At 40.4% G+C, this 18,825-nt stretch overlaps 1 protein-coding gene across 1 annotated transcript in view; it reads right to left on the bottom strand.

Moving 5' to 3' along the window:
* EFHC2 (EF-hand domain containing 2) overlaps positions 1–18,825 on the bottom strand; it is a 135,342-nt gene that overhangs the window by 31,732 nt on the left and 84,785 nt on the right. The window contains exons 11-12 of the mRNA XM_018043680.1: positions 4,745–4,942; positions 2,736–2,828 (exon numbers count right to left, since the gene is read on the bottom strand). Of these exons, the coding sequence (XP_017899169.1) occupies positions 2,736–2,828; positions 4,745–4,942 (291 nt within the window). The remainder of the gene's footprint in view (positions 1–2,735; positions 2,829–4,744; positions 4,943–18,825) is intronic.

Raw genomic sequence — 18,825 nt, 5'->3', positions numbered from 1 at the left:
TGCGGAGATGATGCAAAACATCAAGCATGTGACCCAAATCGTGGCAGGGCATATTGGAGGGAGAGGGGAATGGGAATGAGACATTTTCTAATCTGATTAGCCTGAAGTTTCCCCTGAGTGTGGAGAAGGGTCAGTGCACAATTAGAGGCAAAGTTAGACTGAACGTGGTCTGCTTAGTGGCTCAGAGGGATGACCTCCTTGGAGCTAAGCTGGGGCTCAGAGGCGGATGTGATCTGAGACTGAGCCGGCTTCACGGCAAGTTGGGGAATCATCTTTCTGCCTTTCATGTCAAATCGTCAAGGCAAAGACAAAACAGTCTGCTGAGAGGATGAGAGGATGATGACTTGGTGGCCTCAGTGCTGGATAAGAACCATCTAGGTCCCCCAGAGGCCAGGCTCCCACATTACTGGACTTTCCAGGATAACTCATCCCGAGGCCATCAAGAGATAATTTAATAAACATCCGCAGCTTCCTGACTAGAAGACAGCTTAATGTGTGAAAGGCATTCAGATCCAACTGTTTAAAAACAAGGCTTCCTCTATGTAGGAGGACACAGGTCTCTTCCAGTTCATTTCTAAGTCAGAGCGTGTGGTCTATGGTGTCTGATGAACACATAGTCTCCAATCAGGACTTAGTACCAGATGCTATGGCACTGGGGAATTTATGTATGTTATCTCAATTTGCCCCAAGAACCACGAGGAAGCAGGTATTGTTATCTCATTCTAGAGGTATGGAATCTGAGGTTCAGGCAGGTCAAAAAACTTGCACAAGATTACACAGCTAGCAAGTAGATTCAAAGAATACAGGAGACAAGGTAAGGGGTAAAATTGTCAAGCTGTGATAACCTGCTGCTTATTTTTAGGCAGTAAATCAAACAGGTTAGAAGTAGGTCTCGGTATCTGAGTGGATCAGATGTCTACTCACAAATCTTCATTACAAGGTAAGAGACAAAAAAGAAAAAAAAAGAAAGAAAGAAACATAAATAGTGTGTGAGAATCCTTAGCAGGAGATAATCACACCAGCCAACCAAATCCAAGAGGGCTTCATGGATACAGTGTTATGCAAAACAGGTCTCAAATGAAGAACAAGCTTTCAGCAGGTGAAGAAAACTCAAAGCTAGTTCCTAGTGAAGAAACAGCAAGAGAAAAGGCAAAAAAAGTGGGAAGGTAGGAGGTATACAAGTGAAAAGCTAAATGGGCCATTTGGCTGGACTACTGGGAAGAGGAGCTTTGAGAATGTGGTAACTGGAGAAACCAGACTCCTAAGCCTGCACTTCACCTCAAGCCCTTTACACCAGGATGGCCTATTTATCCCTCATACTGCTGCTAGAAAATACAAGCAAATAGAGCTGAAAGTCTAGAAGACAACCCCAGGTTATCCAATGCACACAACACACAGCCACCTAGATTGGCCTCTTCTTGATCTGCTCCTGATACTAGGAGCAGAAGGACCCTAGCTCTCCCATGTGGGATTTAGTTTTTGTCTGCTTCCTTTTTTTTTTTTTTTCTGTCTCAGATGATGACTGCCCACTCCAGCCCCTGCTTGAGAATAATGCTCTAATGACAACCCTAAGCCCCACAATGGAGAAGGCAGAAGAGGAGTTCAGAGCTGAGGAAGCTGGTCATTCCTTAGAGAACAAAGAAATGGTACAGAAGGCTTGTGAGTAGAAGAGTGACACTAGGATATTCTTGCTCTTAGAAGGTACTTAGCTGCTAGATGTAAAGATGGATTTAACAATTTAGAGGCTGATGGAAGAAAGGCCAATGTGGGGGCCCTGCAACAGTCAAGAAGAAAAGTAGGTCAGAACAAGAGTGGAGGTGGTGGGAATAGAGGGGAGAGGGAAGATGCAGGCAGTAGAAGTAGGAGGCAGAACAGGCAGGACATTCTAATCTACTGGCTATTTGTAGATAATTCAAAATGGTAAGAAGCAGAAGATGTGCATTTTAAAGGTTCAGAGGTTAAGTCACAGTTCTTCTTCTAGACTATGTGACTTTGGGCAAAATCTTATCTCTCTAGACCTCAGCATCCTCATGTAAGATAGGAGGAGAAGAGCTCTGACCTCACCAAGCTATTCTCACAAAGTCAGTGAGGTAATGTACTCAAAGCAATGATAACAATGCCTCGAACACAGCCCCAAATGTTAGCATTATCAAGATAAGTCAGACAGAGGAGGGGCTGGTGTCATGCCATGGGAAGCATAAAAGATGACCAGAGTCTGGATGGCTAGGAGGGTGGTGCCAGGCAGTCAAAAAGTCAGGTTTGGAACAAGAAGAGAGGTGATTTAGAAAGCAGTTCACTGTGCTTTCCTTTGGCAACATCCTAACCTCTGCACTTGACATCTAGCACTCTTGCTCTGTGCTAATAACACGAGGTCCTCTAATTGCATGTCTTTAGCCATTAGAAACTACTGTTCTGAAAAACCTGTCTTAATTTTAGATCTAAGACTCTCACAACCAAAGAAGCAGTTCATTTTCATTTTGTCCCATGAATCTGTGTGCACTTAAGTGCATCTTCATGTTAAAAAGTTCTAACGATAATTCATTAGAGGCTCTGTGACATTCACAATCATGACTAAGTTTTCCTTCTGTAACAATTAAATGGAGATGTGCCATCAGTGAAACAATAATGAGGTAAAGGGTAAATCAAGGGCAGTTAAAGGCAGATGTAAAACCAGGAACTGTCTCCAAAACAAAAACATGCAGGACATGGTCCATGAGCGTGGAGATCTCACCTACCTGGAGAGTAAGGATTCTAGAAGATCTTCATTCAAAGGTAATCTGGAGGACTTGCACAGCCTTTTGATGTCTTTGCTGGGTAACACTTTTTTCCTGCATTAAAACACAGTCAATGAGCTTTTCTATACTTCATGTCTCTTGAGTAATAATTACATGCTAAAGGAAAGAAAACATAGATGTGTCCTAAAAGCGTGCGCATGGAAATAAATATGAAAGCTGGTACTGGAATCATGGTAAGGAAAAACAGTCATATTGCATTTCACCAGCTTGTTTCCATTTCAGAAGTCACTAGATTCTGTCCTTACAAAGGCCGTTCCATCAAGATTCAGATTCTTGGTTGGTGATAGTACAGTCTGTTAAGGCTGCAGCCACGAGTGTTGCTCTAAGTAATCGATCTACATTCTTGACCACTAGTCAAAAATGGTTCTGATATTTGAAAACATCTCTTAATTTGACAGGCATCTAGAGCCTCCATCACAAGTATTATATGACCAGAGGGTGTTTTTCCAGTCTTTTCCTTGGACCCAAATCATATAACCTAGAAGCCCCAACTGGGACCTTAACATTCACCTTTTTTTTTTTTTTCTCCAGAGCAGCCCAACAGTCATTTTCCCCAGCCTGCTGGGGCACAGAAATGCTTGTCTAATGTTCTCACCCTGCCAGTGTTCTTCCAGGCATCAGGCAAAATTAGAACTAACAGGAAAGAAAGTGGGCTTCTTTCTTAGCAATAGGTTATAAAATGATAAGAGAATCTTTATGTCTAGAATTGGAACTTGTTGGATCTGGAAGAACCTCAGAGTTGTCTCATCAACTAGCCCCCTTTTTCCCAACAGGTATTCCTTTAATGAAAGAGGGTCACACTTCTCACCCTGGAGAGGGGTACCACCAGGCTGGAAGGCAAGGCCAGAGTCATACAAAGCTCAGGTAACATGTCTTCCAGGAGGCTCAGAGAAGCTTAAAGATTCAAGGAAGAATACCATTTTTATAGCAACTCAACAAGGGTGTATTATGGATTAGGAGATAAAAAAGATCCCTAGTAAGATAAACTGGGGGCATTCCCAGTAGCACTAGCGGCAAAGAACTCGCCTGTGAATTCAGGAGACACAGGTAGGATCCCTGAGGAAATGGCAATCCAACTCCAGTATTCTTGCCTGGAGACTCCCACAGACAGAGGAGCCTGGCAGGCTACAGTTCATGGGGGGGGGTGGCAGAGAGCTTGACATGACTTAATGACTACAACAACAACAAATTAAGAAAAACCATGGGTCCTTCTAAGATATTTAGGGTACAGACTTTAGGTTTGGGGATGAAGGAAGTAGTAAGGGGGTAAAGAGATGACAGTGGTCTGAAGTAACAAAACCAGTGGCTAGAGTTAGACCTAAGATTTTCTAACTCCAGATGAATATGCTCCCCTACCACTATATCAGATCTGTGGGTAAGATGAACACCAAAATCTACTAAGATGGGGCTCCAGTCATTTGTAACAATGACTGAATAAAGTTCAAAGGCAAACATGATAAATGTATTAGAAATACATTATTCAGAGTGTCATTATTTTTGAGAAGAAATAATTTCAAAGAGATTTTATAGAAAGTTTACTTGCAAATCCCCTGTCTGGTATATTATAAAACTCATATTTATAAATCCCACTTATTAATAAAATAGTGTAAAGAGATGCCATCTCAGAATTAAATCTTCTAACACTGATTTACTGTTTCAATTGAAAGCTTCTAGAAACCAATTAGAAAATGCAAAGGGGCCATCCTATTCTTTTTAAGACACAGAACTTCCCCTATTCCATCCACAAGCAAAGTTCACCATCCATCACTATGAAATATGTGTACCCAGATAATCTCCAAAAATGATTTAAGGTGGCTTTGCTACCTAGTGGAGTATGAGGAGACATACCAATTTTCTTTTTGCCCTTTTTGATACCATACAAATTCCTTCATTATTCAGCTTCACAGAAACATAAATGATTTCTTAGAATCAATAAAATAAAAGCTTACTTTTCCCGATCTTGGTATACACACATAGCAACGAGTCTCTCAAAATTCTCAAAACCATTTTTCTTGAGTTGTTCATGGGCCTGTGCAACTAGGACATTCCTATGTGGACACAGGTCCTCAGGCACCCGGTAATGACGTGCAATGGTTATAACTTCTTGGTCTGTGAGTTTCCCGACAGTTAGATTCATCATTATTTCTCTGTTTAAAAAAAATGGGAAAACACTCAAGAAATTATGTCTAAGATTATTTTACCTTTCTATTAAACACACACACAAATCCCATTTTACAAAACTTTACCAACGGCCTACAGACAGGTTTTTTTTTTTAATTTAATTTATCTACTATGAGCAACCAGGAAGGTACTTATGCTAGAATAGAAAACTATAAGCACAGCAGCTTATAAATAAAATGGCACCTTGCCCAGAGTCAAACTTCTATCAGATAATAGCCTACAACCAGGAAGTAAATTCTTAAAGTCCTTGAATGGTCAAAAATTCTGGGACTAAACACATGAGTTCATTCAATGCCTATTAATCTTACTTTACGCAAAACAGTAATAGACTTGGGGTTCTGATTTCCCAGGGTATGAAGCTTATAAATCAGTAAGTTAGAAAGATGTTTTGGAGATGGGGAAAGTGATTAAGCATATTTCTGTGGTAAAAAGTAAAAACTGACACATCCTACCCATGAGTGGAGAAAGAAATGGCAACTCACTCCAATACTCTTGCCTGGGAAATCCCATGGACAGAGGAGCCTAGCGGGCTACAGTCCAAGGGGTCGCAAGAGTCAGACATGACTGAGTGACTAAACCACCACCATCACCTCCTACCCATGAGAGAAAAGAGTAAAAACAGCTATGTAAAGGTACAGTTATCTGAATCTTTAGAAGGCAAATGGCATTGATATCATTTGGCAGAGTAGTTCAGTTCAGTTTAGTTCAGTTGCTCAGTCTTGTTTGACTCTTTGCAACCCCATGGATTGTAGCACATCAGGCCTCCCTGTCCATCACCAACTCCCTAGTTCACTCAAACTCCTGTCCATTAAGTCGGTGATGCCATCCAACCATCTCATCCTCTGTTGTCCCCTTCTCCTCCCACCTTCAATCTTTCCCAGCATCAGAGTCTTTTCAAATGAGTCAGTTCTTCGCATCAGGTGGCCAAAATATTGGAGTTTCAGCTTCAACATCAGTCCTTCCAATGAACACCCAGGACTGATATCCTTTAGGATGGACTGGTGGGATCTCCTTGCAGTTCAAGGGACTCTCAAGAGTTTTCTCCAACACCACAGTTCAAAAGGGTCAATTCTTTGGTGCTCAGCTTTCTTTAGTCCAACTTTCTCATCCATACATGACCATGGGAAAAACCATAGCCTTGACTAGATGGACCTTTGTTGACAAAGTAATGTCTCTGCTTTTTAATATGCTGTCTAGGTTGGTCATAACTTTTCTTCCAAGGAGCAAGCATCTTTTAATTTCATGGCTGCAGTCACCATCTGCAATGATTTTGGAGCCCAAAAAATAAAGTCTGTCACTATTTCCACTGTTTCCCCATCTATTTGCCATGAAGCGATGGGACCAGAGAATAGCAAGAAGAGATAAGAAAGCCTTCTTCAGCGATCAATGCAAAGAAATAGAGGAAAACAATAGAATGGGAAAGACTAGAGATTTCTTCAAGAAAATTAGAGATACCAAGGGAACATTTCATGCAAAGATGGGTTCAATAAAGGACAGAAACGGCAGAGACCTAACAGAAGCAGATGATATTAAGAAGAGGTGGCAAGAATACACAGAAGAACTGTACAAAAAAGAGCTTCATGACCCAGATAATCATGATGGTGTGATCATTCACCTAGAGCCAGACATCCTGGAATGTGAAGTCAAGTGGGCCTTAGGAAGAATCACTACGAACAAAGCTAGTGGAGGTGATGGAATTTCAGTGGAGCTATTTCAAATCCTGAAAGATGATGCTGTGAAAGTGCTGCACTCAATATGCCAGCAAATTTGGAAAACTCAGCAGTGGCCACAGGACTGGAAAAGGTCAGTTTTCACTCCAATCCCAAAGAAAGGCAATGCCAAAGAATGCTCAAACTACCACACAATTGCACTCATTTCACACGCTAGTAAAGTAATGCTTAAAATTCTCAAAGCCAGGCTTCAGCAATACATGAACCACGAACTTCCAGATGTTCAAACTGGTTTTAGAAAAGGCAGAGGAACCAGAGATCAAATTGCCAACATCCACCAGATCATCGAAAAAGCAAGAGAGTTCCAGGAAAACATCTATTTCTGCTTTATTTACTAGGCCAAAGCCTTTGACTGTGTGGATCACAATAAACTGTGGAAAATTCTGAAAGAGATGGGAACACCAGACCAGCCCACCTGCCTCTTGAGAAATCTGTATGCAGGTCAGGAAGCAACAGTTAGAACTGGACATGGAACAACAGATTGGTCCCAAATAGGAAAAGGAATACATCAAGGCTGTATATCATCACCCTACTTATTTAACTTATATGCAGAGTACATCACTTCATGGCAAATAGATGCGGAAACAGTGGAAACAGTGGCTGACTTTATTTTTCTGGGCTCCAAAATCACTGCAGATGGTGACTGAAGCCATGAAATTAAAATATGCTTACTCCTTGGAAGGAAAGTTATGACCAACCTAGACAGCATATTAAAAAGCAGAGACATTACTTTGTCAACAAAGGTCCATCTAGTCAAGGCTATGGTTTTTCCAGTGGTCATGTATGGATATGAGAGTTGGACTATAAAGAAAGCTGAGAGCCGAAGAATTGACCCTTTTGAACTGTGGTGTTGGAGAAGACTCTTGAGACTCTCTTGGACTGAAAAGAGATCCAATCAGTCCATCCTAAAGGAGATCAGTTCTGGGTGTTCATTGGAAGGACTGATGTTGAAGCTGAAACTCCAATATTTTGGCCACCTGATGTGAAGAGCTGACTCACTGGAAAAGACCCTGATGCTGGGAGGGATTGGTGGCAGGAGGAGAAGGGGACAACAGAGGATGAGGTGGTTGGATGGCATCACCGACTCAATGGGCATGGGTTTAGGTAGACTCTGTGAGTTGGTGATGGCGTGCTGTGGTTCATAGGGTTGCAAAGAGTCAGACACGACTGAGCGACTGAACTGAACTGATGGGACCAGATGCCTATCACGTGATGGGACCATGATCTTAGTTTTCTGAATGTTGAGCTTTAATCCAACTTTTTCACTCTCCTCTTTCACTTTCATCAACAGGGTTTTTAGTTCCTTTTCACTTTCTGCCATAAGGGTGGTGTCATCTGCATATCTGAGGTTATTGATATTTCTCCTGGAAATCTTGATTCCAGCTTGTGCTTCTTCCAGCCCAGCGTTTCTCATGATGTACTCTGCATGTAAGTTAAATAAGCAGGATGACAATATCCAGCCTTGTCACACTCCTTTCCCATTTGCAACCAGTCTGTTGTTCCATGTCCAGTTCTAACTGTGGCTTCCTGACCTGCATACAGGTTTCTCAAGAAGCAGGTCAGGGGGTCTGGTATTCCCATCTCTTTAAGAATTTCCCACAGTTTGTGGTGATCCACACAGTGAAAGGCTTTGGCATAGTCAGTAGAACAGAAATAGATGTTTTGGTAGAGCAAAAAGAAAACAAATGACAACATATTCACATGAGACCTCAGAGCCTAACAAATTGGCTGACATATTTTCAGTACATTCTGTACGGGAAAGCCATAAACCATGTACCAGACATTAGAACGAACTTCAATGAAGTGGTTAAAATGCAAACTGTTATGGTACTTAACCAAAGAAGCTTCCATCATCTAAAAAAATCCACTTACTGGAAATATTGGCTTGGCCAAAAAGTTCGTTTGGGTTTTCAATAACATCTTCTTGGGAAGCCTGAAAACACTTTTTGGCCAACCCAATAATTCAGTTTCCAAGAAGTCCAAATAAATGAGGGAATACGAGATTTTATTTATTCTGCTATAGACATGTGTCATGTCTTTTGTAATAATGGCTTTTAGTTCTTTTATATATTTCTTGTCATTTTCACTATCATTTAACAAATCTACAGGTTCTTCTGGTCAAGAATTTCCTAAGATAGACGGTAGGAAATCCCACAGCTATGATGTTAACCTACCTAAAGGAACTATATTTCACCTACATCCACTTATTAGAATCTCTGGGTTTTTTATTTCACTTTGCTTGTGTCTTTTTAATGGGAAATGAAGACCGAATTCAACCAAGAGGACCCCATCATTGTAGCAAGTCAGTTTGGGTTAGACCATCAATCAGTAACATTGGCCAGGGGCTCAGCAATCAGGAATAACATTATAGATGTTTTGGCATGTATCCTTCCAGTCATTTTTCTGTCAATATATATGTGCTGGTATCCTTAGTTTCATTGGGATCATACAACATTGATCAACATAGCATGGACATCTTTCATACCCATAAATGCCAATCAACAGCCTACTTTTCACAGCTGCATGGTGTTCCATTTCGTTCATGTGTCATAACTGGTCATTCCATGACCAGTGTTGTAAATGAGTGAGGGGCTTTCCTTGGAGTGGTTTCACCTCAATATCTCTTAACAATAGAATGGGAAAGACTAGAGATGTCTTCAAGAAAATTGGAGAAAACAAGGGAATATTTCATGTAAAGATGGGCACAAAAAAAAGATAGAGGTTATAAGGACCTAACAGAAGCAGAAGAAATTAAGAAGAGATGGCAAGAATACATGGTAGAACTGTACAAAAAAGGTCTTACTGACCTGGATAACCACGATGGCATGGTGACTCACCTAGAGCCAGACATCCCAGAGCATGAAGTCAAGTGGGCTTGAGGAAGCATCACTATGGAGCAAGCTAGTGGAGGTTATGGAATTGCAGCTGAACTATTTCAAATCCTAAAAGATGATGTTGTTAAAGTGCTGCACTCAGTATGCCAGGGAATTTGGAAAATTCAGCAGTGGCCACAGGACTGGAAAAGGTCAGTTTTTATTCCAATTCCAAAGAATGGCAATGCCAAAGAATTTTCAAACTATCATACAATTGCCCTCACATCATATGCTAGTAAGGCTATGTTCAAAATCCTTCAAGCTAGGCTTTAGCCGTATGTGAACTAAGAAATTCCAGATGCACAAGCTGGGTTTAGAAAAGACAGATGAACCAGAGATCAAATTGCCAACATTTGCTGGATCACAGAGAAAGCAAGGGAATTCTAGAAAAACATCTACTTCTGCTTCATTGACTACGTTACAGTCTTTGACTGTGTGGATCACAACAACCTGTGGAAAATTCTTAAAGAGATGGGAATACCAGACCACCTTACCTACCTCCTGAGAAATCTGTATGCAGGAGAAGCAACAGCTAGAACTGTACATGGAACAACGGACTGGTTCCAAATAGGGAAAGGAGTATGTCAAGGCTATATATCATCACCCTGCTTATTTAACTTATATGCAGAGTACATCATGCAAAATGCCTGGCTGGATGACTCACAAACTGGAATCAAGATCTCTGGGAGAAATATCAATAGCCTCACATATGCAGATGATACCACCTTTATGGCAGAAAGCCAACAGGAACTAAAGAGCCTCTTGATGAGGGTGACGGAGGACAGTGAAAATGCTGGCTTAAAACTCAACATTCAAAAAACTAAGATCATGGCATCTGGTCCCACCACTCCATGGTAAATAGAAGGAAGAAAAAAAGGAAGCAGTGACAGATTTTATTTTCTTGGGCTCCAAAATCACTGCAGACGGTGACTGCAGCCATGAAATTAAAAGACGCATGCTCCTTGGAAGGAAAGCTATGACCAACCTAGACAACATATTAAAAAGCAGAGACATTACCTTGCCACACAGGTCCATATAGTCAAAGCTATGGTTTTTCCAGCAGTCATGTAAGGATGTGAGAGTTGGACAATAAGGAAGGCTGAGTGCTGAAGAACTGATGTTTTCGAATTGATAGTGGAGAAGATTCTTGAGAGTCCCTTGGATTGCAAGATCAAGCCAGTCAATCCTAAGGGAAATCAACACTGAATATTCATTGGAGGGACTGATGCTGAAGCTCCAACAGTTTGCCCACCCAATGCAAAGAGCCGACTCATTTGAAAAGATCCTAATGCTGGGTAAGATTGAGGGCAGGGAGAGAAGGGGTTAACAGGGGATGAGATGGCTGGATAGCATCACTGATTCAATACAGATGAGTTTGAGTAAACTCAGGGAGACACTGAAGGAAAGGCATGTACAGGACTGTAACCTGGTGTGCTACAGTCCATGGGGTCACAAACAGTCAAGATACAACTTAGCTACTGAACAACAAATACCTATACATAAAATGTCTGTTTTTTGAATTCTTATAATAATCAAATATTACTTTCATTGAAAAAAAAAAAAACCTATTTGAAATCTTTTTCCTTTTGTGGGTAGAAAATGACATGAAGAAGTGGCACGCTCCCAAGAATGAGGGAACAGAGCATGTGCAGCAATAACTAGAAACTTTCCACGCACCTTTAACTAAAACTACTCTAGCCTGACCAGGTCATAAAAGTTTATTTTCCTTTTCATTGGATAAACTGAAATTATCCTGGCCTCACTGCAGTGAAACTTTATATTTGCTGGGTTTCTGTCTCCCTGGGTTATAAACAGCTTGGTACTCCATTGCTTTTCTTGTCTCCATGTGAGGATTCCAAATAAGCTACCCCCGACTTAAAACTGCCTTCAGTCGTGCAGGACACCAGGGGCCCCTGAGCAGCTGCCCCAGTAGCTACTGCACCCACATGAGCCAGGTCCTGGCATCAGGGATCCCATCCAGGCAGTGCAAGCCTTGTCATGCTAAGGTTTTGCTCTGTTTATCACATGTAGCACCCCACCCTGTCAAATGTTAATGGGCTTCACCAAGAATGAAGAATCTTTTCCAAACTTACACATTCCGTTTCTTTTTACTATGGTGAAATATACATAACACAAAATTTACCATTCGTGGCATTTACTGCATTCATAATGTCGTGCAACCACCATGTCTATTTGTTTCAAAATATTTTCATCACCACAAAGAAGCAATCACTCCAGTTTCTTCCTCCCCTCAACCCCAGTCTCTCTCTGCCTGATCATCACTAATCTGCTTTCTTTCTCTGCAGACTACCAGTCTGGATACTTCATATAAATGGAGTCATGCAGTATGGTTTCTTGTGTCTGCTTTTGCTCATTTATCATAGTGTTTTCATGTTCATACATGTTGCAGCAGGTATCAGTACTTCATTCCTTTTTATGGCTGAATACTAGTCCATTGTACAAATATACCACATTTTGCTTATCTATTCATGCATCAGTGGATATCTGAGTTGTTTCCCCCTTTGGGTTATGGTAAATAGTGCTGCTACAAGTTTTAGTTTAAACATCTGTTTTCAATTCTTTAGGTATTTTTACCTATGAGTAGAATCACTGGGTCATATAGTAATTTTATGTTTAAATTATTGAGGATCCATCAAACTGCTTTCTGAATACTCCACTTTTGCAAGCCACAGTCATAAAAATGAAGGTCCAACTTCCATCAGATACACCCCTTTCTCACTTAAACCTTCAAGTTGTGCTAGTGGCTCAGTCATGTCAACTCTTTGTGACCACATGGACTGCAGCCCACCAGGCTCCTCTGTCCATGGGATTTCCCAGGCAAGAATATTGGAGTGGGTTGCCATTTCCTTCTCTAAAACCTTCAAAGTGAACCTCAAATATCATCTGAGAGCAAAGCCTTATCTTGGTACTTCCTGGCCCATCATTTAAGAAAAATAAAAATGCACTTTAAAAAGAAGCTGGAATTGTATTGATCTAGAAGGCAATGGCACCCCACTCCAGTACTCTTGCCTGGAAAATCCCATGGACGGAGGAGCCTGGTGGGCTGCAGTCCATGGGGTCGCGAAGAGTCGGACATGACTGAGCAACTTCACTTTCACTTTTCACTTCCATGCATTGGAAAAGGAAATGGCAACCCACTCCAGTGTTCTTGCCTGGAGAATCCCAGGGATGGGGGAGCCTGGTGGGCTGCCATCTATGGGGTCACACAGAGTCAGACACGACTGAAGCGACTTAGCAGCAGCAGCAGCAGTATTCTGTGATTACTGTTGTTCATCTTAGAGACTCAAGTGGCAATCACCTTTGCCTTTACTCTACATTGCACTATGCTCCTGGCACTAATATTTTATACAGATTATCACAGTATTTAGTTAATCTTATAAAGGATGCTGCCATGATTTTCTCTCCATTTTTGTAATTAAAGCCTAAAAAAAAAAAAAAGCCAAACTGCTCTAGGGTATTGACGTTAACTAGGCAGAATTTAACATGAAATGCTAAACAGTTTTACAAGACATAATTCCATTAAAGTCATCCAGTCATAATGGTGAATCAAATCTTCATTTTAAAGCTCTGAATCTAAGGGTATTTTGTTACATATTGAATTGTTAAAGTCTAAGCAATGTCTTTCAAACAACAAAAAATAAAGAATCAGTTTCAATGTAAACAAGGGCTTAAGAGATGAAGTTTTGCGTCCTAAGGCTTATAAGAAAATCTAGTTGAGCCTAAATTAAACCAAGAAGCAATTTTAATGACAATTATTTAGCACCCTTTATCATCTCCTTCAATTTGATATTCAACAAATAAAATGTGTTTCAGTTTTTCTAATCAGAAGCCTGGCACAGCTGCTCACATCCTACATTGCTTCAGGTATTCTGTTACTTATGGGCCTAAGCTGCCTATAGTGAGCAGAAAACCCTGCCTTCCCATAACTTATGTTCCAGCCAGGCACATGATTGGACTGGTGTGCTGCCAGACAGCAGAGAGTAGTAGAGACAGCTGGTAGAATATGTGTCAGTAGAAGAAGAAATGGAAAGATAGATCAAATGGGGCCAGTACAAATGTCTGACCAGATTTTGCTACCAGCCTAACTACAGTTCAAAAGCATTTACAAAGCTCTTCAGTCTCACGGGGGCACAAAGCCATTACATTCAGCCATGTTGGCTGGGTACTGCCCACCTCCAGGGAGAACCTTGATACACTTATGGTATAAATGGTGTCCCCTGGAGTTGTATGACATGGTGGCCTCACCAGAGAAGACGAAGAACTCCAGACAAAAGGGGGACAAAAAGGTCACCACAAGTGGGAGGTAGTGTGGTTCAGAGGGAAAAATGTGAGCTTAGTAAGCTCACACCTAGTATGCACTTTATATTAAATAGTTCTCTGAACAAATGAAAAATGAGGGTTAAGTTAGCAAAGTATGAAAAGCATTTATTTAGCTTTCTACAGCACTATGTTGTTTTAGTTGCTAAATCATGTCCGACTCTTGCAATCTCATGGCTTGTAGCTCGCCAGGCTCCTCTGTCCATGGGATTTTCCAGGCAAGGATACTGGAGTGGGTTGCCATTTCCTTCTCTACTATAGAACTATATGAATGCTCAATAAATGATAGCAATTTTTATTATTCTCATCATCTCACAATATAGACAGTTTCATGTTGCATTAAACTGGAAGAGTTACTTCCTTTAAGCAAGTTCATCTTGGAAAAATGTGAAATGTCTTTGATGGATGAAATCTTAGAATTTGTCACAGAATATAAAGGGAAGATGACACACTTGTTTTAAATAGTCAAATTCAGGATTAAAGTCTGAAGTGATAAAGCAATAAGCTCCAGGTGTGCCTCCCTTTATATAATTGAATATATTTGAGAAGCTGCACAAATGCTTAATTCTTACAATTCAAATTACATGTTCCCTTCTACTCTCTATTACATTTAAAGATGCTCTATCTTCATCTTGGTTATTTTTAATTGGCAATGGCACCGAACACCTTAGCTTCAAATTCCTTTAATTTTTGTCAAGTTGTTAATAACAAGCAAGCACACTGAACTCTGAAATAAGTTCTTTGGAAACTAAAGAACCTTTTGACAGTATAATAATTACTGCCAAATTTCTCTGCTTTGTAAACTGATTTTTTGATGTATTTTCTCAAAGAGAAGTGTATCTGCATTGAAAATCATTGACCTTGTTTTCTCATTCCAAATAAATATAAGCAGCTTTTAGCTTTCTATTACTGCTCTAATCTTTATTTCACATCAAATTCTATGGCTTTTCCTGTTTTGACATGCAGTGGAATGTACATGATAATTTTGATTTATTTAGTTTGAAATCCAGTATGTCTTGGTGCACTCGACTTTGGGGCTATTTAAGTGTAGCCAAACAAAACGAAATCTTCTCACGCAGTTAACAGTAATTGCTATATATTATTTAAAATATTCTTCAAAGAGGTACAATTTTGGAAAAGCTCATCTAGAATTCTGCTACAATTTGGTACAATATGCATTTAAGTAAACGCTTAATTGCATTTCAGGATTTAGGCCTGAAGTGATAAAACTTTTAACCACTGTTAAAAGACACAGTGGGTTTTTTTGTTTTTTAAATCAGGTCAAGATTTTTTGGTAGAAGCAAATGGATGATGGTGGTTCACTTGAGATTTGGGTCGATACAAATGAATACGCCTTTCATTTACACGCAAAATGATTTGTTTTCTACCATTTCCTTTTCGTTAGCACCCATCTTGTGTTCAGGGATTATTTGTCTCCAAGCAAACCTCACTTGAAGCTTCCCTGGTGGCTCAGCCAGTAAAGAATCCGCCTACACAGTTCAGGAGACCTGGGTTTGCTCCCCTGGAGAAGGAAATGGCAACCCACTCCAGTATTCCTGCCTGGGAAACCCCATAGACAGAGGATCCTGAAGGGCTACAGTCCATGGGGTCATAAGAGTTGAACTCGACTTAGTGACTAAACCACCGTCACCACCAAACCTTGTTTGGCCTTTTTTTAAAAAAACAAAAACAAAAACAAAAAACAACTCTTTCTCATTGGTTGCCAGATGAGATGCTTTAGAGGCCATACTAATCCCTGTGACAATTAGTGGACCTTAATGGAGGGCAGCCTCATATAAGCCGACAGCTATTTACTGGTTACATGATCAGCTGAACACAAGACCAGATTTGTGCCCTCCAGTACTTCACTTCCCAATTCAAGACTTACTCATGTTAAAACATAGCAAACAAAATAGAATCAGATTCTTAATTCTTTCTGGGCATACACTTTAAAATATAAAATTTCTTGGCTTTACTCCATTAAAAGGAACACATTTCTAAATATAGAGAATTTGAATAACATATAAAAGGAAGAAAGAAAAATCATAAACACTCACACCATACAAATATAATCAAGTAATCATTCTGGTATATTTCCTCATTCTGGTATATTTCCTCTTTTCTATGCATGAGTATCTGTCTTTTTTTCTTAACAGTTGTGAACATATTTTATAGTCTGACTTTTTTCCCTTTAACTAGTACACTTATTATCACTTATTTTTCTGAAACCAAAATGCTAATCCATTCTTCTATTATTGGGTATTTTGTGGGCTTTTCTCAAAATTTTACATAAATAATGTCATAATGCACATATTTATGCAGAAACATCTGTCTGTATTTAAAATTATTTCTGTTAGTATCCCAGAAGTAAAATTAGGTGGACAAAAGAAAAACACATTTAAAGGATCTTGATACATGGTGTTAACTTACTTTTACCATTCCACCAGCCACAAGAGAGGGGCCATAGCAATAGATATTACCCTTTTTAAAGGGGTTTCCTAATTCATCAGGTAAAAATGATGTCTTGTTTTAATCAACAATGATTTAAGTACTAATAAACTTAAATATGTCTTATTTGCTTGTAAATTATGTTTCTTCTCTAGCATTCTGTCAGCACGTGTCCCTTACCTACGTATTCATTCATTCAACACACTCAGTAAGTCCTTACTCCATGTCAGGCCACATCAACAGATAGAGAATAAGAGAAGAATGGACTAGATTTGAGCCCCAACCCTCAAGGCCTGCACCCTAGAGTAAATCACAGACCAAAAGCAAAGCCAAATCAACAAAGTAGAAAAGGGGCTCTAATAAAGATATGTCCAGTTCAGAAAAAGTACCCCTCATCCAGTCTGGCATGTATACACCTCAAGGGGAAAATCTAGGAAGGATCCATAGCAGAGGTGGCAACAGAGCCACCTTTCTGCAGATGAAAGACAACTTGCTAGTCAGAAAGGTAGGGTGGGGAGGGGAATGAGGTTGGGGGGAATGGGGAAAAAAACCATATCCTCAAGATATTGGGTTGGCCAAAGAGTTAGTTTGGCTTTTTCCATACAATTTTATAGAAGAACCTGAATGAAATTTTTGGCCAACCCAGTTCAAGGAGAGCAAGAGGATGGTACATTTTAGGACCTGTACAAAGTACTAAGAATAGGAGCTATCATTTATCACGTGCTTAGTGTACGCCAGACATTGATCTAACTGCTTCACACCAGGCTCCTCCATCCATGGAATTTTCCAGGCAAGAGTACTGGAGTGGGGTGCCATTGCCTTCTCCATTTAACTCCATAACAGCCCTTTAAGTAGGAACATTGGTTATCCCCATTTTATAGATGAAGAACTAAAGTCCAGAGAGCTCAAGCAAATTGCTGAAGGGCGCATAGCTAGTATGTGGTAGAGCCAAGATTTGAACCCAGGATGGTCAGGATTCTTAGGATGACTAGAACACTGGGAAATGGAACAAGAGATAAATTAGAGAAATGGCAGGTGGGGCCCAATCATGAAAGGTACACATGGGGTGTCTGGGTTTTCTTCCACAGGTGAAGGGAATCTCCTGAAGTGTTTATAAGCAAAGGAACACTATGAATAGAGTTGCATGTCACAGCACTCAGGAAGCAATGAGAGCACAGGCATGCCAGCAAGGGCTGCTGGCCAGAGGAGACACGGTGAGAGGATGAGCTGAGAAGCATCCACTAGGGTTGGGTATGCTTGGCTGAGGATGGGACCTAGGTCTCTCTTTTTGTCCAATGTCTGAGAAACAGGGACATCCTATCCCCTTGGACAGCAGATGGGACATCTTTTCTACTAAGGTGAGAGAGGAGGAATGCAGAGTTCTGGATACAGGCATGTGGGGGAGGTTTGTATCTCAGGACCTCTACACTGTCTGTAAACTTGGAAATGAGGTTTTCTGTGGTGAGTGGGAGGGAAACAGTGAGGTTAGGAACTTAAGAGTGAGAAAATTTGAAACATTCACTGTGGAGAATGGGAAAAGGCATAACTACACCTTGATCCATCCTTAACTGCTTGTTCATCTGTAATTGCCCAATGATTCATCAACTGTCCAATTTGTCATCTCTGCCTTCGATTTCTTGGTCCCAACTGATCCTTTCTCTTCGGCTTATAGACATGTTCATGTCTCCTGCAGCTTTAAAACAAACGGCAAAACCTAGTAATTAATCTTTTAGCCAGCTAAGCCATCCCAGTGGCATCTACCAGCCAGACAGAACCAGGCTCCCACAGCAGCCTCAGGATAGGAAGGAGCCACAGCAGTGGTGGTGGGTAGTGATCTGACCACCCTCTCTGGACAAGTCACCTTCCTGGGGCTCCTGGACAACTAAAGGGGAAGTGAAAGGGAAGAGGCCTCAAAAAGACTATATTGATCATTCCTGATAATATGGCCCATGGGAGCTCAAGAATTAAATGGGAAAATGAAAGAAAGGTGATCATATGCCAGCCTCAAGAAGATGGAATGTGTCATAACGGTTCCAGGGGCAATCAGAGAGCTCACACTTACAGTGGAGGCTTCTCCCAGGACTCCCCACCACCCCACGCATCTTCTTGTTTTATATTTTCACTTTTTTATGTATTATTGCCATTACCTTTTATTGCTACTTGTCTTTTGCCATAAAGACTATACTAGGTTTGCTCTTAGGTTCTGCAATTTTTTTCCTAAAAAGGAACACTGTGTCCTATGCTTGACTTTGTTTCTTAGTGATAGATTTTTAAATAAAATGATATATCAAATTCAAAAAATATAAAAAGTTATATAATGAATCTCCTCACCACCTCAAGCCCCAATCCCACTCCTCAGAATTCTTTTTCACTCATCTTTATTTGACATATAAATGAGAAAATTATATATATTTAAAGTGTACAATGTGATGATTTGATATACATAAGTACACTGTGAGA

This window comes from Capra hircus (assembly GCF_001704415.2).
Source record: "Capra hircus breed San Clemente chromosome X unlocalized genomic scaffold, ASM170441v1, whole genome shotgun sequence".
Classification (NCBI taxonomy): domain Eukaryota; kingdom Metazoa; phylum Chordata; class Mammalia; order Artiodactyla; family Bovidae; genus Capra; species Capra hircus.
This window is presented reverse-complemented; position numbering and strand designations above follow the sequence as displayed.